The sequence below is a fragment of the Eublepharis macularius genome, chromosome 1 (assembly GCF_028583425.1).
Source record: "Eublepharis macularius isolate TG4126 chromosome 1, MPM_Emac_v1.0, whole genome shotgun sequence".
Lineage (NCBI taxonomy): Eukaryota > Metazoa > Chordata > Lepidosauria > Squamata > Eublepharidae > Eublepharis > Eublepharis macularius.
Window position 1 is genome coordinate 105457214 of NC_072790.1, and position 24376 is coordinate 105481589.

At 42.5% G+C, this 24376-nt stretch overlaps 2 protein-coding genes across 3 annotated transcripts in view; one reads left to right on the forward strand and one right to left on the reverse strand.

Annotated features, from left to right (window-relative positions):
* MCM9 (minichromosome maintenance 9 homologous recombination repair factor) overlaps positions 1-23248 on the reverse strand; it is a 38413-nt gene extending 15165 nt beyond the window's left edge. The window contains exons 1-8 of one of the 2 annotated variants that reach the window (XM_054976423.1): positions 23026-23248; positions 21067-21383; positions 17985-18301; positions 16694-16775; positions 15816-16016; positions 13429-13554; positions 12799-12918; positions 8392-8469 (exon numbers count right to left, since the gene is read on the reverse strand). In XM_054976423.1, coding sequence (XP_054832398.1) covers positions 8456-8469; positions 12799-12918; positions 13429-13554; positions 15816-16016; positions 16694-16775; positions 17985-18301; positions 21067-21379 — 1173 coding nt within the window. In that variant the 5' untranslated portion in view covers positions 21380-21383; positions 23026-23248 and the 3' untranslated portion in view covers positions 8392-8455. Of the gene's footprint in view, positions 1-8391; positions 8470-12798; positions 12919-13428; positions 13555-15815; positions 16017-16693; positions 16776-17984; positions 18302-21066; positions 21384-23025 lie in introns of those variants that run through there. The other variant, XM_054976415.1, reaches the window with a different exon arrangement.
* On the forward strand, positions 1338-11143 carry ASF1A (anti-silencing function 1A histone chaperone). Its single transcript, XM_054976434.1, has 4 exons — positions 1338-1717; positions 4883-4998; positions 8396-8572; positions 10730-11143. The coding sequence occupies exons 1-4, from the start codon at positions 1609-1611 to the stop codon at positions 10940-10942; spliced, it is 615 nt and encodes a 204-aa protein (XP_054832409.1). The 5' UTR covers positions 1338-1608; the 3' UTR covers positions 10943-11143.
* Positions 23249-24376: the final 1128 nt, after the last annotated feature.

Genomic DNA, 24376 nt, shown 5'->3' on the forward strand with positions numbered 1-24376 from the left:
TAGGTTTTGTGGGAAACAATTTTATTTATTTATTTATTAAAATATGAACATCCCACCTTTCCTTATGCTCAAGGCAGCTTACAAATCACAATTTAAAAACCAAATAAAACACCAAACAACTACCATACCTTCCCCCACCCCCAAGGTGTGCAGTCTATGCCCCATTAATTAAAAGTGCTGTAGTGGATCTCTTGCATCACAAGGAGGTGCCCACCCTCTTCAGCCCCTCCCCCCACAGGGGAGGAGGGAAGTTTGCACCATGGGCTTGAAGGACCTCTGTTCCTTTGGAGATTTGATGTGGGTAACAGATCTGCTGCCCAGCCTCTTTGCCTTCCACTTGTCTTTTACTAGTATATCTATAAATATAGCAATACTACAAAAACAGCATGTCTCCAGTGATCTCTTACAGAGGGAATCAATATCGGGCATCGCTGCTCAGATAAGTGGGATACATTTAAAAACATGGCTGAAACTGGCATATGCTGCAGTGTTATTTGCACACTCCCCCACATTCAGGACTATGACAACCATGCCACAAAAGCATATTTTAAACAATTTGAAACTGGCACAACTAACTTTTTTAGGACGATCAATGCCAAGCACAACATATAGCCATTTCCAGGGTTTTTCTGGGAAAAGAGGTAGTGGAACTCTGGGTTGCCCTCGGAGAAAATGGTCACATGGCTGGTGGCCCCACCCCGATCTCTAGACAGAGGGGAGTTTAGATTGCCCTCCTCAGCGCAGAGGGCAATCTAAACTCCCCTCTGTCTGGAGATCGGGGGGGGGGGGGGGCACCAGCCATGTGACCATTTGCAAGAGGTTCCGGAACTAGTGTTTCCCCTGAGAAAAAGCCCTGGCTATTTCAGAGTTCTGTAGCATGTTAAAGTATTTGATGAAGTAGGCACAGATCTTATGATGGAATAACAAGCGCCACAAGACTCCTATTTATTTTCGCTGTAACAGACTAATGTGGCAATCCTTCTGGAATTATTTTTAAATCGAGAAAAAAAAGCAAAGTCCCAAATTTACCCCCCCCCCCCCAATTTGGAAACAATGACTATGACCAAACCGCCCTTTAAAGTAGGAGACATGATCTCCACTCTCCAGCTAGACACGAAAGGACGAGGAATTGGTTTCTAAGCGCCTCTATTCCTCCAGCGCCTCTTCTCGCTCCGACAGCAGCGCCGAGTTTGCTCCAGGCCCGCTGCCTCCCTTAGCTCCAGCAGGTGGAGCGCCAGCTGATGCCGAGCAGTCCGTTCCGGCTACGGAAGCCCATCTTGCTCTGACAGGGAAGCTTCTGCTGCGGGAGGCGGGCCATAGCTCAGCGTGCAGCCAATCCGCGCCAGCGCTGCCAGTTAAGCGAGCAGAATGGGCTGTAGTTAGTGGAATAGGAAAGCTGCAAAACAGTGCGGAGTGGTCTTGCAAAAAAATTTTCAAAAAGGGGAAAGAGGGGGGCAAAAAATAAGGAGAGGGAAAAAGTTCTCCAACTCACAGGCTTGCTCCTCTACTGGCCCTGGAGCGCTCTCTACAAAAGGAGACTCCTCTGGACTTTGCGGGGCTGCGGCAACACGCTGCTACTATTGTTTGAGATTGCTTTCCCCCCAAAATATGGCAAAGGTTCAGGTGAACAATGTAGTGGTGTTGGATAACCCTTCTCCCTTCTACAACCCCTTCCAGTTCGAAATCACCTTCGAGTGCATAGAGGATCTGTCGGAAGGTGAGTACGGCTTGACCGGTGAGGTTTTTCGGTTGCTGGGCGAGCCCTTTCCGGGCTTAAACTTTGCAAAGGCCTGCTGCTGCTGCTGCTGCTGCTGGAACAGTTCTCGCCTTCGCTGGGTGAAAGGACGAGGGGCTCGCTCCTTGCTTCGGATGCTCGGGGCCGGGGTCCCCGCAAAGCAGGTCTCGAGGGATCGGCTTGCCGGGTCCGGTGCTGCGCGACCGAAAGGCAGCCGCCGAGTGCCGGGCTTGCTGCTCTGGAAGAGGAAGCCTTAAGTTGCAAGGAACTTGTTCGAGTGGCGATAGCAGCCATGTTGCCAGCATTGTGATGTTCGTGGGTTCTTGGGCGCGCACGCGAGAGGAGGAGGGCGCAGCCAGGATGTCTCGCCTGCCTCGGGCTGAGCGCGCCGCGGGGCACGAGCGGAGCCAGGGGGCCTCGGCAAGTTTAGCGGGCTCCCCTTTGCCTCGGCGAGCTGTTGCTGCAGGGGGCCGAAGGGCGGGATTAGCACTTTCTTTAAAAAACCACCAGATGCCATGTAACACGCTACACGTGCCGCTGAAAGCTAGCCGTCGATCAACAAGGGCACGGCCATTGAGTCCTTTATACAGATTTTAAAGAAATTGGGCACTGCTTTAAAATATTTATGCTTTCATAACTCTAATTAATATATCCGTTCTAAAAAGGGCGTTTTAAGGGACTTTAAAAAGTCTCTGGAGTAACAGATCATTGCCCATTCTTGAGTGTTGTTTCCCCAGAGGTGCTGGTACCCACAGGGAGGACAGTGGACACATTTTTCCCTCCAGAAGCAGGCTCAGTTCTCTCTCCTCCCAAGCCCCACTCCTTCAGGAATCTGACAGACTATGTTACTACTACTAAGGTATTATTCAAGACCTGACCAGAAGGTACAATTTCTTGTAATGATGCTCAAGCACTGAACTCTGGCACAAGGCTACTTCCACATGGAGGTCCACATACAATTTCCTAATTGTGTCCTCGCCCCCCCCCCCCCCCGCTTTGCTATAGTTTGGTATGATTTTTTGGGAAAGATTGGAACCAAAGCACTTTTGAATGCTATGTGGATGGGAAAGTGCATGCTTTTGCAGGTCCCGCCCACATCAGTGCTTTTTTCCTTGCCTCTGTGCCCTGTGCCCTGCCACCATTTTCCCCACCCCCATGAGAGGGCTTTTTCAGGATTTTTTTTTAAAAATCAGCAATAACTGTCATTGTAGCATTGCAATAAATTAACTACTAGTTCTCTGAATTCCCAGCTTTCATTTTTTTAGTCTCCAGGCCTTTCTGTTGCAGAGATATGCCTTTCCCTTTTATCTCTACAATGAAAGCAGCTGAAGACTTTAATGTTTTAAAAAAATGAAAGCTGGGAATTCAGAGGAACAAGTAGATAAGTTATTCTATAGTGACATTCCACTGCTAACTTTAAAAACCCCTTCTGATACCATGGGGAAGGATTGTGGCCGGGGGGGGGGGGGCTGAAGCAAAGAAGACACAAGGAAAACTGCCTCATGGATGCGCTGTTGCTATTGCAAAGCCTCTGTATTCACAGTGACAATGAAAGCTGAATGGGAGAAGTGTTGCTGTGTGACAAGTGGGCTTGTGAGCAGGCGGGGGGGAGCAACTGGGCAGGCATTGGTGGGGGGCAGGCATGGGGCAACAGCAGAGGGCTCTGCAGGACACCCTGAGTCCTGGCAGCTGCCCCACCTCAGCCTATGCTGAGCCTGTTCAAAATGAAACCCATCTTGGCCATCTTCTGGGCATGCAATAAGAGTGTGTGTGGGGGGGGGGGGCGTGAATTTCCTGCATTGTGTAGGGGGTTGGACTAGATGACCCTAGAGTTCCCTTCCAACCCTATGATTTTACTCCAAAACTTTGTCTTTTAATTGAATGTGGGTTCACTGGATTCGGGGTATGCTTTCATACTCCTTAACTGACAATACTGACAAATTGTGAAGAAATGTGAATGGAACATGCATATTACTTATTAAGAAAGCAGGTAGAAGGGATTAATTGATTTATTCCTCGCCTGTTCCATTGTATTGGACTGAAAGTCTGAGCCATAGCTCAACTCAGGCAAAATACTTGTCTACCTGAGCTCACTTTAACCCATTCACTTTGATGAGATGAAATTGACCTTATCATCTTTAGAATGGTTAACAGGCCTGGCTGTTAATAGCTTAAACATAATAAAGACTATTTTGTATGGTTTTAGTGGGGGGGAACTCAATAGAGATCACCACATATAATTAACAGAAGAGCACAATAAAAGGACAGAATTGGAGGGGGGAGTTGCTTGACTTTTCAGAGCATTAAAAGTGTTTGCAGTACAACTGTTGACTTGCCTGTACTATTAAAAATTATTAAGTTGTGGTGGATAAAATCTGGACTTGACTATGAAACTCAGTGGATGGTCTTGAATGAGGCACTATTCTGCAGCCTAATTTGCTTCAGGTGTTGGTGTGACAATAAAATGAGGATTTATTGCAAGTCATCCCGCATTCTTACAATCGGGCCTTTCAGTTATTAGCAACTATAGCACTATGGGGCTTGGGAAATTCATTGGCATGTCAATAAAATAAATTCCACTGATTTTTACAGTACTTGATTCTAAATGTGTGATTCAGAGTTCTCTTTGTCAGTTCTCTTTGTCAGATGCATCTGACGGGGAGAGCTGTGGTTATCGAAGGCTTATACTACATAGGAATTGGATGGTCTAGCTATTTTACTGCTGCAAACTAACAGGGCAAACTCCTTTGAAGCCTCACCCAAGCCAACTGACCCCAAAAGGACACCAAAAGGAGATGTTTACATTTACTAGCAAAGGAATGTTTTGGTTGCACCCTCCCTCTCCCCCCCTAACTGCATCTTCTCTCTCCTCCCCTCCTCTTCTATATTTGACCAGTTTCTGTACTATGCATCTGACGAAGAGAACTTGATTCTCGAAAGCTTATGCTACAATAAAATTGGTTAGTCTTAAAGGTGCTACTGGACTCTTTTAAATGTGTGATTGTGTTTAATTTTGAGACTTAAATTACTAGATGATTGAGAATGAGGAGTTGGAAGGTACCATGTGAGTTGGATGGGGAAATTTTCAAGTAAAACTAAAGTATTTACATAGTGTAGTTTTACTTTAAAGCTTTTCTTCTATCGTAGATTTGGAATGGAAAATTATTTATGTGGGCTCAGCAGAAAGTGAGGAGTATGACCAAGTTTTAGATTCTGTTTTGGTGGGCCCTGTTCCTGCAGGAAGACACATGTTTGTATTTCAGGTAAGTCTGTTTGTTTAAATACTTTGAAAATACTCCCAATAGTGGTTGTTGTGGATTTTCCGGGCTGTATTGCCGTGATCTTGGCATTGTAGTTCCTGACGTTTCGCCAGCAGCTGTGACTGGCATCTTCAGAGGTGTAGCACCAGAAGACAGGGATCTCTCAGAGCCGAAACAGACGAGACGAGTTCCCTCAAATCAACCTGGGTTGAATTGCCTCAATGTTTGACGGGAAATGTAGGCATTTCTCCTTCCCATCGCTCAGAGGAGGAGGGGGGAGGAGGAGGGCTCCTCTCGCCCGGCCGCTGCCATTCCCAAGCGCAAGGGACTCGAGGAGCCTGGAAAGTGGCGGGGGGATGCTCTTAGGCTGGGGCGCGGCGGCGGCGCTCTTGCTGCAGCCGCCCTCCCCCCCTGCCCCAGCCTCTTCCTCTTGTCCTCCTTCCTCTTGGCTTCCTTCTCCAGCGGCGAGAGAGGCGGCGGCGGCGAGCGGCAGCAGCAAGAGCGCCGCCGCCGCAGCGCCCCAGCCTAAGAGCATCCCCCCGCCACTTTCCAGGCTCCTCGAGTCCCTTGCGCTTGGGAACGGCGGAGGCTGGGCGAGAGGAGCCCTCCTCCTCCCCCCTCCTCCCCTGAGCGACGGGAAGGAGAAATGCCTACATTTCCCGTCAAACTTTGAGGCAATTCAACCCAGGTTGAATTGAGGGAACTCGTCTCGTCTGTTTCGGCTCTTAGTGTCTCTCAGTTTGACACTGAGAGATCCCTGTCTTTCAGTGCTACACCTCTGAAGATGCCAGTCACAGCTGCTGGTGAAACGTCAGGAACTACAATGCCAAGACCACGGCAATACAGCCCGGAAAATCCACAACAACCATTGTTCTCCGGCCGTGAAAGCCTTCGACAATATATCGAACACTCCCAATAGTGTTTATGTTTGGATGTTGCTCTTTTTTTAAAAAGATGTTCCATTATAAGTATAAATCCTGGCATTACAAATGTCAGTGAAGATTGGCACTGTCATTTGCTTAAGAGATTGGCAAGTCAAAGCTTTAACTCAAAATTGTGGTCAACTATCTTGTGTGGACGTTAATTGTCAATTTCATGACAAGTGTGCGCAAACAGCTGTTTCTCATGAAGTTAAAAACAACTTGGCACCAGTATGAAGAGAGCTGTTAAATCAGATAATAAAAGGAAAGTGAGTTCGCTTGTCGGATATAAACTCTTTACAACAGAAGCATTTCCACTGTGATATTTGCAGGGGTTTATGTTGAGAGAAGGGACATTTTTATAAAAGCAAGGCACATTTGTGCTACTCCAGATATGAACTGGTTTTTTACAATATCTTCCACTAGCTGTTAAATGGCAGAGATGCTCATATCTGAGAGTTTGGAGCTCACACCTCTTCACTCTTAAACAGGAATGGTTGGCTGCTATAGCCCAGTTCACAAATTAGGTTGAATGACGGTACAATCTAGCCCTGTTCACAAGTTACAATAAACACATGTATAATCCATGTGTACTGGACACTTGGTTTTTCTTTATGTGTTGAGTAGTTCTGTTACATTCAATTGATGTACAGCTGAACTTGGGATTAAACCACACATTTATACGTTTAATGATTCTAAGTTTCATTTGTAAAGTAAATGCATGTTGTCTCTTACAAATATTCGCACATACATGCAGGATGTATATGCATTCACTATAACATGTGGACAGCATTTATTACAATAGGCCACATTGGTGTATCTCCCTTGTGCTTTCCAGGTATTAGTTACCTCCTAACCCATTTCTTTTCAGATGTACCTTAGGATTCTTCCACATATCCATTTGTCTACCAGGGAGGTTCTAGAGTCCCTCTTCATATTGCCCACCAGCCTACCCCACCTCTTTGGATCAGGTCAACCGTGTTGCAAATGCATATTTGTGGGGGGTGATTGAGTTTTTAAATGGGCAGAGTTCTTCCAATATGAATCCCACCAACGCAGTGAATATAGTTATAATAGTTTATCCTATTAAGGAACAGAAATCTGGCCTTCTGACAAACCATAAAGGTGCATAGGTCACAAGGGAGAGAGAATAATGAGATTAGTGAAATTCCTTCTAACTTTGAGGGAAAACAGAGTGGCTTTTATACATATATTTTACAATGCTGTAAATATGTTGTAAATACCCTGGATCTACCCACATAGTTTAGGATACTGTGTATGTTGTGCACCATGCAAACTACATGGACAAATTTTTACATTTACTGGAACTGGTGTGGAGCAAGTACAGGGGTAACAACATTTTCACTTTGGAAAGATACATATTTGATCTTCAGTATTATTTTAAAAATGCTGTGGAAGTGTGGAGAACTTTGAGAAAACTCATTAATTTGAGACCATTTCCAACTAACTGCTAAATGAATTGTTTGATTTGAAACCTGTATAGTGTATTACTTTTAAGATTAAATGACACTACAAGGTTTATCTGTACTTAATAAGAAAAAAATTGTCTTGAAATATCTTATTGTGCTCTGTGAATAATATTTTATATCCAATCAACTGGACACTTGACTACTCTCCTTGTGTGTGTTTTTTCTCCTACTGAGGCAGGGAGAGAATGGCTTGCATGGGCAAAGTTAGCCTCCCGTTCATCATTACTCTGGGCTTGATCCAGATTGCACAGATGGCTGCTTTTTAAGGTTAAATTACACATCTTCAAGGACCTGCCTAGCTTGGTCTTATAAGAACCATAAGAACATGTTTTCACTTGATCATGTACTTAAGATATTTTATGGCGTGCAGGGGTGAGGGGGGTGGGAAATGAGTTAAAAATAATCCTCACAAAAATTAAGACTGAACTCTCCGTAAATCTAGGTCCTGAAAAAAGGGACAATGTTAATTGAAACCTGAAGTAAATGTTTTTCATATTTGAATGTCACTACTATTTAATCCACTTGATTTATGTGCTATATCAACAGGACCACCTTTAGTACAAGAGCAAGATCTGGGTCCAATAGCAACTTAGATTTCCAAGATATGACCCCTTGAGAATCAAAGTTCCCCTCAGATATGAGGAGTGGAAAAAGGAAAGAGTCTTTATAATCAGGCAGAGGTTTCCACTTGTATATGAAGAGAGTTTTAACTCTCGAAAATTTATACTATAGAAATCTAGTTGGTCTTTAAGGTGCTATTGGACCCAAATCATGCTCTTCAACTGCTTACCAACACAGCTACCCACCTGAAACTACCTTAAATTGAGTTACACTGTTCTAAGTCCACTGAAGTCAATGAACTTTGAAAGGCATAACTCTTCTTACGGTTGCAGTACAGATCTCCCTAACGATACTTATAAATGCTTTGATTTTTTTAAGGTAGGAAAGTCTTGACCAACACTGCTCTCACTGCCTCTTTTTTTCTTGCAGGCAGATGCTCCCAATCCAGGACTTATTCCTGATGCAGATGCTGTAGGAGTTACAGTTGTATTAATCACCTGCACCTACAGAGGTCAAGAATTTATTAGAGTTGGCTATTATGTAAATAATGAATATACTGAAACAGAATTGAGAGAAAATCCTCCTGTAAAACCAGACTTTTCTAAGGTAGGACATAGTTTGTTTTGGTAATATATGACTTCAATTAAACAATGAGGAAACAAACTAAATACAATAAGCAAGTCATATGAAACCAGAAGTTAAATAACAAAAGCAAAGTTACATATGCAAAAAAAAGTAGTGGCTAAGAAATCTGAGAGGGAATATATTGATCTGAATTCGTCTTGGGTTTTTAATTAGTGACACTACAATATTTTGCATCATTTTTAGCCGTCAGTTACTAGAATGGCTGTGCCTCTACATACTGGTATGGGTGCCTTTAAATCCACAGTCATCTTCCCTGCCTATTTACTGAATTTACGGTGTGATACCAAGGATAGTTTCCTAGTAGTAAGTGTCATTGAATAACATTGAATCAGTCCATGATTAGCTCCCATCAACATTTAATACTGGGTTTAGGAATGGAAAAGTAAAAGATACTGAGTGTGTGTGATGGATAGTATAAATTCTTCACATAAGAAACATGAATTATAGGACGGACAAGGTTTCTGTGCAGGTTTAAGACTTCAGAAGCATTATCTGAGAGCGCTTGTGATGAAGTCCTGTTTGTTCTGTCTACAAACCTTAATGTTTCTGCTTTGCAAAAAACAAAATGCCCACATGTGTTAATTCTGCAGTTACCTGTGAAAACCTGACCTACTTAACAATGACTGGATGTCTAACCCATTCAAGTTTTTCTGTTTGTTCCAAGTAACACTGCATCAGTTATATCGCTTGATTTCATTCAAAGTGACACCCTTTAAAATGGCTCTAGTAATTGTGAAAATATGGCCATTTAAGGAAAGTTGTGTGCTGAAAATGTGCAGTTTACATTCTAACAAGCAGAATAGTTTAATGACATGTCACTTGGGAACACTAAAATGTTCAGGAACAGAATTTGTTCAGACAATAAGCTCCATCACACAGTTCTTCTGTAATTGGTTTAACAGTTGTGTCACATGAGTTCATATAGTAGAACATAGTAGTCTGTTAGTTAGAGTGTAAAGATTTGAGCCATGAAACACAAATTGCTAAAGAAAAGAAGTATTCTGGAGAAAGTCTAAATCAAAACAGCAAAAATAAGGGGCATACAGTGCAGTGGCTGTGTCTTGTGGAGCCATGGGTTTAAGACAGAAGAGATTAAATTCTAAGGACTGCCTCAAATTATCTGAAAATAGGTTAGAGCAGGTAGATTTATTCTGCTTCCAATGACTGAAGCAAGATTTTGGACCTAATTTGCAGTAAGGAGCTCCAGAGAACATATGGAGAGAAAAGATTTCACTGCAGGAGACACCCACAAATTCAGCTATAGCAGGAAGTCTCTTCTCTTGTTCTGCTCTTGGTAACTTATGAACTCTGCAGGTAATTTAAAGCCTGGATGGGGCCAGAGGCACAAACCACAGGACTCTTGGCTCTTAGTTTGTGGCTCAAGCTGTGATATGCCAGTGGAACCATCTCCGACTTGGGGTGACCTTGTGGCTCATTATCTGCTTGAACTTTGTGCTGGGGAGAATGCCTGTTGGGGATATATAGGCTTTTTGGTAAGCTATTCAGTATTGGTGAAAAGTGGGATACTAATACTCTAGATAAACTCAACCATGAACATACTCTAACAGTTGATTCCCATGTTATGATTGCCCTAGGAGAAGCCATTGTATGACAATAGCAGTAATGTGCAAGGACCGCTTATCAGAGTATGCCTTCCATAAGGAAATCTCTCTATGCCAGAGCCAGCTGCCACCAGCTGTGTAAGATGGAGTATTAGCTTGGAACTATACTCCAAATTTTGATTGGCCCTTTGTGAAAATCTCACACAATTGTGTTCTCAATAGTTTCTTGTGTGGTGGCTGTGCTAAATGTCTATCAGAATGGACTGAGGTCAGACCTACTACATCTCTTGTGGTTGGGAAGTGGCAGTACTAATTTGTGTATGAGATGCCTCTACCACAGAACAGTATGAAAGGGAAGAAGGGCCTTCTTTTCTGTTTATGCTTCAGGCATTTTCTGTACAGCTGTACTTAAAGAACAGTTACCACAGAATGGAAGATTAAAAGAAGTAAAATGGCAGGAGCGTAATTTTTCTTTCCCTGTCCTGAAATTTGTATGATTGCTTTAAAATTGAGTACTTAGTGTAATTCTGAAACATTGATGAACTTTGTTTTCCAGCTCCAAAGGAATATTTTGGCGTCTAACCCTAGGGTCACAAGATTCCATATTAACTGGGAAGACAATACTGAAAAGCTGACAGATGCAGAGAGCAGTAATCCAAACCTCCAGTCACTCCTCTCTACAGATGCATTGCCTTCCGCTTCAAAAGGGTGGTCAACATCAGAAAATTCACTAAATGTTATGTTAGAATCTCATATGGACTGCATGTGACTGAGTACCCATCCCTTCAGTGCTATGTATGTGTTAAGTTGTGTAAAACAAACAAACAAAACCATACACAGTCCGTCTCCAGCCAGCACCAGAACCTCTTTCCTGGAGTTACATTAAAGTTACATATTAAAAAAAATGTGAAGACTTTGTTTAAAAAAGCCCCATATGCTGTAGAAAGTTTATAAGGAAAAAAGTATTTGAGTGGATGTATAAATAAAACTATTTTTAAGTAATTTTGAGAAATTTTGTTGAGTCTGTATTAAGCCTATGAATATACATATGCTCTTCATGTAACTATAAATGGCAGGACAGGAAGCATGCTTATTAGAGTTGTAATAGACTTTCCCCATTATTTTACACACAGAGACAGAGAGTACCTTACATGGGCTCTGTGATTAAAGCACACATTTTCCTAATTTAGTTTAGGAGCCTGGTGGCCACCCCCTATTTTCTCATGTGTGTAACCCGATAGCAATAGCCCTCCCTAAAAATGAACATTAATTAATAAGGTGTAAGGGGCTCAGTGGCAGGGGGTGGGGGTGGGATGCTATTTGAGAAACATATGCTGCAAATCCCTTTGGGCACATAGACCTAGGTGTGTGGCTCTTTAGATCCTAATCACAAGAAAAACATTGGGGTAGTTCCTACCATTCCACTGGGCAGTGTTTGAAGCCTTCTTCCAACTTAAGTAGTTTTTCCTCCAGCAGAGGAGCTATTTAATCCTGAGGAAAGTTTCAGACTTTGCTGAGCAGAGTGGCTGGATCTATCCCACTAATTTCAGCGCATCAGCCAACTCTGTTTCTTATCTAGAAGAGTCTTGTATGGTCCTAAGCTTGACCAGGGCAGCCCAGCATACCAAGCTGAGGGCAGCCTTCACGCCACACACTGTGGCTTGCTAAATGAGTGCCTTCTCCTTTCCAACCTGCAGACTGGATTTATTAAGCCCCTGGCAGGCCTCTACATTGCTGCCAATCAACACAGTAGGTAAGCCTGAGCTTAAATCAACAAACTTCTTGGATCCCATTATTGTAGTAAGAATGCACAAGCTTAGTAGAAATGAATGTATAGAATTGAATATGCAGAGAACTGATTGTTCATAATGATAAAAACAATGCTTTCTTACAAAACATGATGCTGAAAGCAACTTCTCTCAGAATTTCAACCTCCTCCCCCAGCACTACTTGAACCCATGTTTTGTTTCCCACTGAGCCACTAGGCAAGCTCCCTGGTTACAAGTTAACTCAAAAATCAGTAGGTTAAATGGCACCTTTAATATAAAAGGGCTGTCAAACAAAAGGCCAAGAGACTCAAATGAAGTCTGGGGCACCCTGCGACGCTCCACAATTTACTGAAACACCTTCACAACCAGGAAACATGGCCTTTAGCCACGTGAGCAGGTTGATCCACCAGTGGCTGCTCCTACCTACCTTCAACAGCAACTTCTCCCCAACCCCATTTTATTTAAGTCAGAATTGCCCAGGAAATGTGGGCAAGATGGGAGATCTGAATTTTTTCTGCTATGACGAGGAAGAGAATGTGAAAAGGAGAATAATAGAGATGTTTTATGTTAGAAAAATATGGTGGCAGCTGAGGTCCACTAGCAATTGGGATCTCAAATGGGCAGCAACAGTAGTTGTGAAGGGATTTTAGCGGGCTATGAGAAAAAGCAGCACATTGGGGTTGGATGGTATGGGATCCTTTTAGAAATTAAAGATGGATCCCCGCCCTTTATCCATGTGGGTGGAGTTTTGGTGTGCAAAATTACAAATGTGACTCCTGTTCATGTGCTGGGTGATGGGATTGTTATTTCAATCTATTTTAGTATGTTTCCTCCACATTATATCATCAGTATTTACCTGCACTTGTGGATCCAATTCCTGCTGTAAGTACAGATCGTGGGGTAATCTTTACCGCATATTTCAGAAACTGAGATTTCCCCGTTCCAGGGTCTCCAACCAATAAAAGATGAGATTCACCTTGGAGAGAAACAAAAAATTAGACATGTTTGCTAAAGTGATACCTTTATATGAAATTATAATAATTCAATAGCACAATCAAGACATAATAAAGCTGCAGAATTCTGCAGTGGTGCCCATCAATATCCGATAGTTCAAATTAAAAATCTTTTCTTGAGAACTTGGATTTGTACATTTCAATGCACGTTGTGGCAGAAGGATCACATCCACCTGCCCCCTAGACTAGATTTGCTTACATGCCCTGTGAATAAAGTGCAGTATGCATATATATGAACAGAACTGAACATGTGTAGGCTCCATAACCTGCAGTATTTAAACTCTAGTTTTGCTGCGTAAGGATTGCTTACTAGCACTTACGTTACAAATGCCTTACTACTTGTTGCTAAGAATCAAGGTTTGTTTGTGCTGATTTTAAATATTTTATAACATGCTGCTCATAGACTTCATATAATATGGAAAAGAAGGACATGACCTAAACGTGCTCGAAAAAGAAAGATTTTATATACTGACCTCTGACTCTAGTGCCTGCAGCATCTGTTCTCTGAACACCTCCTGCAAGCACCATGGCTACAGCCAGCTTCACAAGATACAACCCAAAAACCTGAGGGCACAAGCTGGCCAAAATTTCATTCCTTCCTGGAAAGAGGGAAGAAAACACAATTAGTACCAATGATAAACTTTTAAAGATTAATTTAATGAATTATGTTCTTTAAATCTTAGTTCTCATTGATGGTGAGAAAGGATTAGAGAAAGCTCTCAGTTATGAATGATGGAATTCAGAGACATATGTAGACTTCTATCACCAAGAACTTTTTCCTTCACTCATTTAAATAGAAGAAGGTCTGCATTGGTAAGGTCTGTCCTTTGAAGTGAAAAGGAAACCCTGTCTGTGCAAGAGCACCATATGTATATCTGATGCTATGCAGAACTCTAGATTGGTGCAATACATATTATCATATGCATATAAGCCAGCTTCTAGCTTCTGTCCTTTGGTCACATAAGCATGACCAAGATACAGACGAAGCAATAAGACACTGCGTATGGCTGAACAACGTGCTTTTCACGTGCCACAGCCGTAGCCTCAATAAGAACATAAGAACCACCCAACTGGATCAGAACAAGGGTACATCTAGTCCAGCAACCTGTTTCACACAGCAGCGCACAAGCTGCCTTAAAGGGGCCAACAAATAGGGTATGGAGGCCAAGGCCTTTACCTAATGTTTTCTAGTACAGGTATTGAGGGGTTTGCTGCTTCTGCATAAGGCAGTTCCCTTTAGTCACCATGGCCTTTGATGAGTCTGTCCTCCATAAATCAATCTGGGCCCCTTTTAAACTCATCCATGCTTATGGCCATTACTACACCCACTAGCAGTTAATTCAACAATTTAATTACAGAGTCACAGATTTGGAAGGGGCCATACAGACCTTCTAGTCTAACCCCCTGCTCAATGCAGGATGAGCCTAAAGCATCCCTGACAAATATTCATCCAGCCTCTTTGTGAAAACTGCCAGAGAAGGGGAGCTCACCGCCCGCCCCCCCAGGCAGCTGATTTCACCTTTGAACTACTCTGACCGTGAAAAAGTTTTTCCTAATATCCAGCCGGTACCTTTCTGCATGTAATTTAAGCCCATTGCTTTGGGTCCTATCCTCTGCTGCCAACTGGAACAGCTCCTTGCCCTCCTCCAAATGACAGCCTTTCGAATATTTAAAGAGAGCCATCATGTCCTCCCTCAATCTCCTCTTCTCCAAACTAAACATTCCCAAGGCCCTCAGTCTTTCTTCGTAGGGCTCAGTCTCCAGACCCCTGATCATTCTTATCACTCTCTTCTGCACCCTCTCAATTTTGTCCACATCATTGTCTATCCTGTACCTATTGCCAATCAACTTCATTGGGTGCCCCTGAGGACTACTATAATGGTGCAGAAAGAAAAACGTCTCTATTTTCTCCACCTTCATAGTGAAGGTGCTCCAATCCTTTAATCATCGTTTGTCCTTATCTGCACTTTCTCCAGCTCTCCAATATTCTTTTTCAGATATGGCAACTAGAACGGTATACAGTAAAATGCAAACTAGGATGACACACTATAGCATGGCTCTCCACCACCGATCACCTCTTCACCTATCTCTACCACTTAAAATAGCAATTATTATAAAGATAACTGAATGCCATACATTGCACATTAATATGGCTGAGAACTGAACGTGACACCTGTGGCATGCAAACAACATACTCTGCCATGGAACTATAAATCATGTTCACATTAGTGCAGGCACTCTATCTTTACAACATCTTCCTTCAGTGAGAAATGGCAAAAATATCGAGAAGAATAATATCTGATAATAGTTCCAGGATAACCACCGAACTGCAGGCATGAGATGGGTGGATAGAGATGGTAGATGTCACTCTTTAATAATGACCTCAAATCATTTCCAAGAGGTTGTCCATGTCATTTGAGCAACTACACTGTGCACAGTTTTCACATTAATAATGGGAGAAGGGGCTGCATTTATCCAAAGTGTAAATTTTAGCACTTTGATCTCTCAGAAATTGTAATATCCCCATAACCTAACTGTTACCATATGAAATAGCTTGCAGATAGCATCCAACAAACAGGAATCAAACATGCACCTTACAGTAAACAACTGATTGCACAGAAAAGCCCTAAGAGAATGAACTTCCTTGATGTTCCTTGGAGAAGTGCCTTATTGGGGCAGGTTCTGACAGTTGGACAGGATCCAGCTGAAGTAAGAATTGAATCCTTGCAAAGCCAGGCATCCCAGAAATCAGATCTAAATCACCTGAGACTATGGCTCAACAGGGAAGAGAAAAAAACCTTCACAAGTGATGCAATAACATTTAACTGAGCGCACTATTTTTTAATCCTTCTCTACAAACCTGCTAAAGGATCACTCCGATGTTTCCCCCAAAAATCTTCGAATTCCTTGTGGATTTCCTCATCAATTATCAGTCCTGTCGGCTGCTCATTGTTCACTTGAATATAATTGGCCTTCAGGACAATTTCTACATCACAGCGTGCGTCTTGGTGGAAAGGTTTCCACCTCTGCATTACTACTCCATAAACTGTTATGTCATCACCTAAGAATAAAAACAAGACTGGCAATAATAATACTGAAAGGGTTACATAATCATAACATATGAAATATACCTTATGCTGAGTCAAGACCATTGGTCCATCTGACAGGAAGTAGCTTGGCACAATCCACAAAGCTACACCCCCTCTCATGTTTAACTCTGGTTAATGACTACAAACAGACGTGGTAAGACTGATAACATGATGTTCAAAACAGAAGTTTTTTGCAACCATTTCTTTAGAAAAGTATTTTTTAAAAATTTTTTTAATGCAGAAGCACATTCAGTTGCAATTTTTAAAATTCTTTGATACAAAAGTTTTTTTTTAAATTGGTCTTTTATCCTATATGAGAAACCACACTGCCAAAATGATAATGTTCGTCTTTACATGTGGATAAAATACTCAGGTAATGTTTTAGAGGAAACTGGATTGTACTGTTAGAGATTTCAAAATAAACTTGTCAGGGCTTGGAAGCTTCAAGTAGCAAAAATTACAGCATTTTCATGCTGTATGACTACAATTATTTTAACACCAACAAAGTAACATGGCATAAATATTTATGCTGTCATACAAGCTCTCGACAGTAACCATGTATTTAGAAAAAAATACTAGTTCGCTTTCTCCAAATTTGCAGAGTCCTAGAAAAAGAAGTTTTATAAAGGAAAACAGACAAAGAGCTCACCAGATTTACAACTGTCTACTAAGTCATCTTCAAGAACGACCATCATAGAACGAGGGATACTACCAACTGCTAACCTTTGAACCTAGATGACAAAAATAGTATTTTTTAAAAAGACAATTTGCTCGCCTATCTGCTCCAAAACGTGTGTGCTAGTCATTTGTGGCCAAACTGTAACGCTGTCATTCTTGGTCACTGAGAAGGGATTCTTGTTCACACAGGTTACCACATAAGGGCCTATTTACAAGCCTGCTTTAAGCCCATCTACAGATTCTGGATATGCACTAAAAAAAGTAGTTTCCAAAGCTATGCTCTTGTTATGGGTTTCATAGATACCTTAATGAAAAACCACTTAAATAGAACCATTTTATTTTCCTGCAGATAGAAAAGCTCCATCTTTCTCAATGAGAAAGTTTGCAAATAAGCATGCTGCTCCATGAAATTTTGCCCACCAGTGACAATGAAACTTGTCTTTAACCATAAGCATTTTAGGTGTTTTCAACTGAATGATTGATTTTCATTTCTCAACATCTGTTGGAAAGTTATTTATAAAAAGACTAATTATATAGCAACATTGAATGGTGCTGTTATTCACAGTTTAGTCAAAGCATGCCTAATAGTTTGAAGTAACAGTTCGCTTCAGATATTGTTGCCTACTTAAAGATGAAGCTGTTCCTAAAAGGATGCAAACAGAGATTTTGCTGAAGCATAAAGAGTTTAATCTAAACATCACATGAAAGAGAATCAAAATGCAGACAGCAGGGAAAATACTTCTCAATAAATACAGTGGCAATTGTTGTGTTGTTTATGTCTTATGGGGAAAATTCAATGAGATTTCATCACAATATATTTGAGGCTTACAATGCTTTTGCAGGTGGAAGAGCAAACAGCATTTGGAATAACTGTCTACCCTTGCATTCAATTTCATATATTGGCCAAAGCAGCCATCAGTTGCATCAGAACTTGTTTACATATTTTGCTAATTTGAGAAAACCCAACTGTCAGTTTCCAATTTCCTAACTCTACAATTATTTAATCCCGCAGTCACAACTCAAGTTCTCAAGGTGGCTAGATGGGCAACCATGTCCCACATCAGCTGAAAAAGCAGCACATCCAGTTGTGGGTTATCTGTGAAACAAGCTCAGATTTTACTGTGCAAAGACATGAGTTGTGGCATAGTTAATGTCAAAAAGGGAAACGCTAAACTTATACATGAGTTCCTAAAGCAGATTAGGATCCAGAAAAGAAATGGAGTTTCTTTAATTTAAATATTTAATTTAAATATTTTTGAAACCTGCTCCTGAATCTTGATTTCTTGATAGTCTCTGCAACTGCTGGGAGCGCATGATGTTCCCGAGAGGCAAGTGAACTTAGATGAGTTGCAGCCTTCTTCACTGGGGCAAGCTGATGGACGGCAGAAGGTGTAGTACTGTTCAAAGTCAGCCTTGACCACAAACACATGCTTGCACTTGTTGCACATGTAGTCTCGTTCAAACTCCAGGACCTTCACTAGGCTGGTTCGAATAACAGTCCCAGTGACTGACAGGAAATGTCCCACATCTTTGGTCTTTGGGATGTTTTCTCTTGTTAGCTCTGGGCAAACAGGCAAGCCTAGTACAACATATAGGGAATATTTATCTTGTAAATTACAAGAGGTTACAGTTTCAGTTACATCATTGTTGAATTTTGAATTTTCTGTTCCCTAGTACAAGGCAACAAAACACACCCTGAATAGAAACAGGGAGACAGCCGAGAAACATACTTGCTAGTTATTAACTTGATCCATGAGTTTCAATCTTCAAGCAAAGAAAGAAGAAAAAAACAGTAAGCCAATTACACCTCTCCATCACATGCTTAATGACAGAAGGAGGAGGGGCATACACTACAGAGCTGACAAAGACAACTTAAAGCTTAAAAAAAAAAGTATTTTTGGAAATACAGGGAATTCATTGCTTGAATTATTCTGATATTCAAAGCTTGCAGGCCAACACTGCAATCTTATCCTTGTTTACTTGGAAGTATGTTCCACATGGCATGGTTGGATGGCACATGACACAGCAGCCATGATGAAGCTAAACTGATCTGGAGCTGGTCAGAACCTATACAGGACACCTCCTGGGAATCCCATGTAACCCACCTGAAGTTCCATGGAAGACAGGCGTGATATCTATGTAACTAAACAATCATTCAGAGGGGTTTATTCTCAAGTAAGTGTGAACAGGACTGCAGCCTACAGTCTTCTAATAGAATATATTTGAAATTATTATTACTATTGCTTATATAATTGCATATATTTTATCTGAAAAACAGGAATTGATCATATTAATAACTGAGGACTGAAGCCTATATAGCGCAACTGGAGATGAGTTGCTTAAGCGGTGATTTTTCATTTTCTCTGAAATTGTGTCCCATGGGGCAGTAGCCCTGAAAGAACCCCAAAATGGGAAGGATTGGCAAAAATCAAAGTCTTCTTTTTCCTTAAGTGCAAATTCCAACCATGAATGAAAAAGTATACTTACAAGCAAAGCCCACGTTATTTTTTTATCAAAAGCATGACTGTTAGAACTGAGTCTGAATGCACCAGCTAAATAAATTAATATTTGCACAAATGTTTGCCCATGAAATCTTTAACAGTTATTTTGCTTTGGCATAGAATTCAATATGCCAGTGAATTCCAATACTAGAAGGAAAATTGTCCCAAAGCCCAAGAATAATTATGGCCAGTTATTTCTGGAATATGCTCAGAATGACCTCATTACTCTGGTCAGCCTCTTCAGTTCTGGGACAAAGATTAGTGGTCCTTGCTAAAGGGCCATTCGTCTTTGACCATCTGTCTATTAATCTGCTATGTATAGAAATGCATATTGCGGGTAATCTTTTACCTGATTATTTTTGCACAAAAATTCAGAAGCAATTGGGTATGGCATGAGAAAGATCTATGAACAGGCAGCTGACTTGAACACAGGAAAAATGAGTATGTTATTTGAGTATATTATCCTTTACAGTACAATCTTAAACAGTTATACCCTTCTAAATTTATTGGAGTAAATGAATTTAGAAGGATGTAACTCTTTTTAGAAGTACACTGCTAGATGCGCAACTAATGCTCACTTAGAAAGTTTTTTTTTAAAAAACATACACCAGATTTAGGAGTTCTCGTAATCCTCAGTATACTTGAGGTGCACACCATGTTATAGGAGGAAAACTTTACTGAAATGAAAAAAAATTAGACCAGAAACATACTATACATCTTTTGCACAAAGGTTTCTCTATGTCATTTAGCACTCAAAACCACACACAATTCTCTCATATTTTATGAGACTGCAGAAAAACAAAGTATTGCAATTTTTTTTACAGTTTTGCCTGCGGCATCATTTTTGCTATTAATAGGCCTTCTACAGCCCTCTTAAAGCACCCTGCATCTATCCCAAGTCAGAGAAAATTTCAGCATCTCAGCTAGCTATCACACACCTTTCTGGCATGACTGTCAGACAAAGTGTCAGAACAACTGGCATACAAAAGTAAAACAGATGCACTTGGAAGAATGAAAGGGACTGTCTTATTTATTCTTTGCTGAAACTGTGTTTTCGGAAATGCACACATGCCCCTAAATAAATTACAGATTAGTAAATTACACTGTTGTTTCATCTTTGCATAATTACTCTGCTACAAAGCGCAAAGAGAAATATGAAGATAATGGGCAATCACAACACGTAGTCAGTTAAACACCTGAATTTTCTTACAATGAGTTCTATGACACATGTAGAAAAAATGAGCCAAATTGACAAATGAGACAAAATCCTGGGTTTAAGAACCACATATACTGGTAGAATGCAAAGGATAAAATAAGATATAGACAGGAAAGGTAAGATAGTTTAAAGGTATCAGAAAGAAGGAAAAGCTTGATGCAGACACAGAACACATAGGGAAGCCGATGAAGAAATACAGTTAAAATAGCTGATTAAGAAGGTAATTAAGAATGGAATGGAAGATGATAAAGAATGGAAGGAAAAAAGCTGATAGGTAACAGGAATACATGGGAAATGATAATGGAAGTGAGAATTACAATGATAAAAAATAATCAATGGCAGAGATGAAAAATATTTTTCAAAATTTAAAAGTCAGGAATATCATCTAGGAGCCAGTGCAGTAGAAAGAAAGAGGGGTGTCTGAATGGGGTGAGGGGAGCAGGGGAACTCATGGATGCTACCCTGAGCTCCTAGAAGAAAGGGCACGGAAAAATATGTAATTAAAAAAACACCCTCACTTACTGCTTTCTTCAGCTACCCAGCCTTAGACATCTACAACAGGAATTAGAGGCTCCCAGTTTTAATGCCATACAAAATGTGCATGCAGCTGCATGAAATGCATCTTACCTGAGATTCTGGCATGAAGATTCTGCTTAATGCTGAAGTCATGGGCTTGCGAAACAGACTGAAAAACTGACAGTGCTGTCCTTCGTAATGCATTATCAAAAATAGGGAGTACTTCATTAGGAAATGCATTGAAATATTCACCAATTTCCATGTTTGTTTCAAAAAGTGTCAGAGCATCAACAATGACTGGGTAATGAGTGTCATCATCTCTTTCTCTTAAAATCTGCAAGAGGTCATTTTTGTGGTATTCCAAAATATAAGACTCAAATACTTGTCCAATTAGATTCACCTGCTCTGTATTCAGAAGCATCATGGGCCTACAATTAGAAGACAGACAAAATTATACTGACCAGTTAAAGTACACTTCATTACACTGTTCGCGGATCACAAATAGAATTTCAAACAAATAGCACAAATTTAACCACTTCAGTTGAACTTATGTTTTCTACGTAGCATAGTTTCTTACATATTTATCGACTTCATTTATGTGACACCTATCTCCCCAAAGCAGGTTACATAGTTCTCCTCTCCTCCATTTTATTCTCACAACAACCTTGTGAGGTACAGTGAGTGACTGGCCCAAGATCACCCAGCGAGCTTCCATGGCAGAGCAAGGAGAGGAGGGTTTGGGTTGCCCAGATCCTAGTCTGTCACTTTAGCACTATATCACTCTGGCTCTACATCTGGCTTTTTACATTTTTCTCAGTCCTGCACATTTAAATCCTAACATGCAAATAGATTTCTTCTTGGTGAACCTGTGTCATTTTATCTTAGTAACAGCTAAGAGATCCATTAGCATCTGCTATGAACAACTAAAGGTGACCTCCATTTCAAAGGTAGAAGGAACTTATAATCCTTAGATGTTGCGGGCTAAAATGGGGTGCATGTCTCCCTGTCTGAGAGAGCAGGACTAACCCAAGGTGAAAGTGGAAGTACATGCAACAAAGGTCATACATCTCAGCCCACCTGCAAAGACAAAAGCATGCATTAAGGCCACATGTGGTAGGGAGAGGGATTTAACCTTTCAACCTGTTGTTGGTTTTGATAACTGGCATGGGGCTTCCCAAAGAAAAAGAGATGTGCCCTTTAAAAATCCATTGCTGAGGGAGCACCTGAATTTGGCTCTCCCTAGCCTGACATGACACCACACTAGTTTCAGCCCTGTCTCTGGATGCTTTCCCCACATACCGAAAGAGAAAACTGGTTCAATTCTAAAAAGAGGCACAAGAGTTCATTCGAAAGCGTCGCCTTCTGACCCGGACAGCCCTGACTTGGCAGTTCCAGGGTGAGCGGAAGCCAACTATGCGTGGCTGTATGTTTGCGAGCTGTCTGAAGCAGGGAGCCCTGACTCTCGAAAGCTAACACCCTGAAAATCTTGTTGGCCTCTAAGTTAACACTAGGCTCAAATTCTTCTCCTTAACTTGCTAGAATAAGAGTCATTTGGGTAGAGCAGTGAGAAAAGCCGGACCTTCTCAACCCTCCTGGTCGGTGCTACAGTTAAAAGGTACCGGAGAGCTCTGTACTGTAGCTATCATGGTAAGGGCAATGTATTGTCTATTATGCTCAGATCACTTCAGGGAAAGAACGGCTGTAGTTCCTTGGAAGGAATCTTCCCTTAAGGGGTTGAGTCATTCAAACTACCGCGGGCGGAAACCAGCGGAGAGGAAGAGGCGGCCGCTTCAACCCGAGCCAGCCGCTTTTCCGCCGTCAAAGCGCAACACTCGCAAGCCGCGGTCGGAACCCGCTCGGCAAGTGAATCCCGCGGAGTTGGACGCCTTGAGCGCGTTCCGCTCGCGCCAAACTCCCCGGGATGCGCTTACCGGGCTCCTCCCCGCAGAAGCCCACGGCAGAGCGACCCGCGCCACTGAACCGAGGCTGCCGCCTTCCGCAGGCACAGGAGCAAAATTCCCGCCGAAAAGCACACAAGCCGACCTGCTGCGAGGGGACGCGCGAACATACCCCGAGCAGCGCAGAGCGAAGGGCCGGCCAGGCAGCCGGCCAAGGGAAGGCGCGGGGACTGGCTTCGGAGAAGGACCCGGCCGCCGCTGACTCCTCCCCTCCACGCCGCGGGACTGGTACGAGGCCGCCCTCGGCTCGGAAAGGAAAGACGGGCGGCTCTGTCTCTGCTGTCTTCCGCCCGAAGGAGCTCCGCCTGGGTGAGACAAACGAGACGCGTCCCGGTCTCCGCCCACGAGCTGAAGGGAGCCGGTGGAGGAGGAGGAGGAGGCGGCGGCGGCGGTAGCGGGTTGCTTTCCGTCCGTGGGCCGACAGCAGGCGGCCAGGAGCCGGCGAAGGAAGGGAAAAGAGGGCGGATGTGGCCTCTCCGTAGAAAAGGGCCGGAGCAGTCGATAACGGGGAGTGGGCCGTGTCCCCCTGTGGCAGAGGTTTCTTGTTCGCCCGCTGGGTCGGAATTTCGTTTCGGGATTCGACACCCGACCGAAATTGCGAAAAAGAAATTATGCTGGATTTGCGGCCCGTGGGATGGAGGAATAAGCTGGTGTTGCACGGGGCCTCTTTTGAGGACTTGTAACTATGGGTGCAGATGAGCCGGCTACGGAATGGCTGGACTTGTCCAACTACTAGATTTTGAACTGGTGCAAAAATCACTATTCTGCAGTGTTTATTCATTTTAGTGCATTCAGCTCTTCCTCAGGAACATCAGGAACACGTGGTTCTCCCCTATGCCTCACGGCAGCCTCCCATTGAGGTAGTGAAGATGAGTGTGACTGGCTTAAGGTCAGCCAACAAGCACCATGGCTACCCAGCAACTGCTACACCTAAATGGGTAATGAAGTGAAGTGAATTCTAAGCCATGGAAACCCATGCCTTCATCTTTAGGGTGCCACAAGACTTTCTTTTATTTTTGCTGCAAAAGACTACTAGGGATGTATTGTCGAAGGCTTTCACGGCCAGAGAAAACAGGGTTAACATACCTGTAACTTATGTTCATCGAGTTCTTCTGTGCTGACACACATGGGACTGCGCAGGCGCAGGCCAGCCGCCGGAGAATTTTCTAGAGCTTCCATGGCTCCGAAGGGGCCATTTGTCGCGCGCCTCAGCGACCGTTTTCCCGCCCAAACGGTCACGTGATCCTCCAGCGACCAACGGCCCCTTCCCTCAGTTCTCCCTTGCCGCCGCTTGACCAACACACTTCAGCCATAACACCTTAAAAACACCAATATCCGTTACAGCCATCACAGTATTGTGCATTGGAGTTCACAGCGGGGTAGGAGGGAGGGTTGTGTGTCAGCACAGAAGAACTCGATGAACATAAGTTACAGGTATGTTAACCCTGTTTTCATCTTCGTTC

Coding starts and splice junctions, on each gene's coding strand:
- ASF1A (XM_054976434.1), top strand. CDS start 1,609: ATGGCAAAGGTTCAGGTGAACAATGTAGTGGTGTTGGATAACCCTTCT. Junction 1,718..4,882: donor CATAGAGGATCTGTCGGAAG/GTGAGTACGGCT, acceptor CTTCTATCGTAG/ATTTGGAATGGAAAATTATT. Junction 8,573..10,729: donor TAAAACCAGACTTTTCTAAG/GTAGGACATAGT, acceptor TTTGTTTTCCAG/CTCCAAAGGAATATTTTGGC.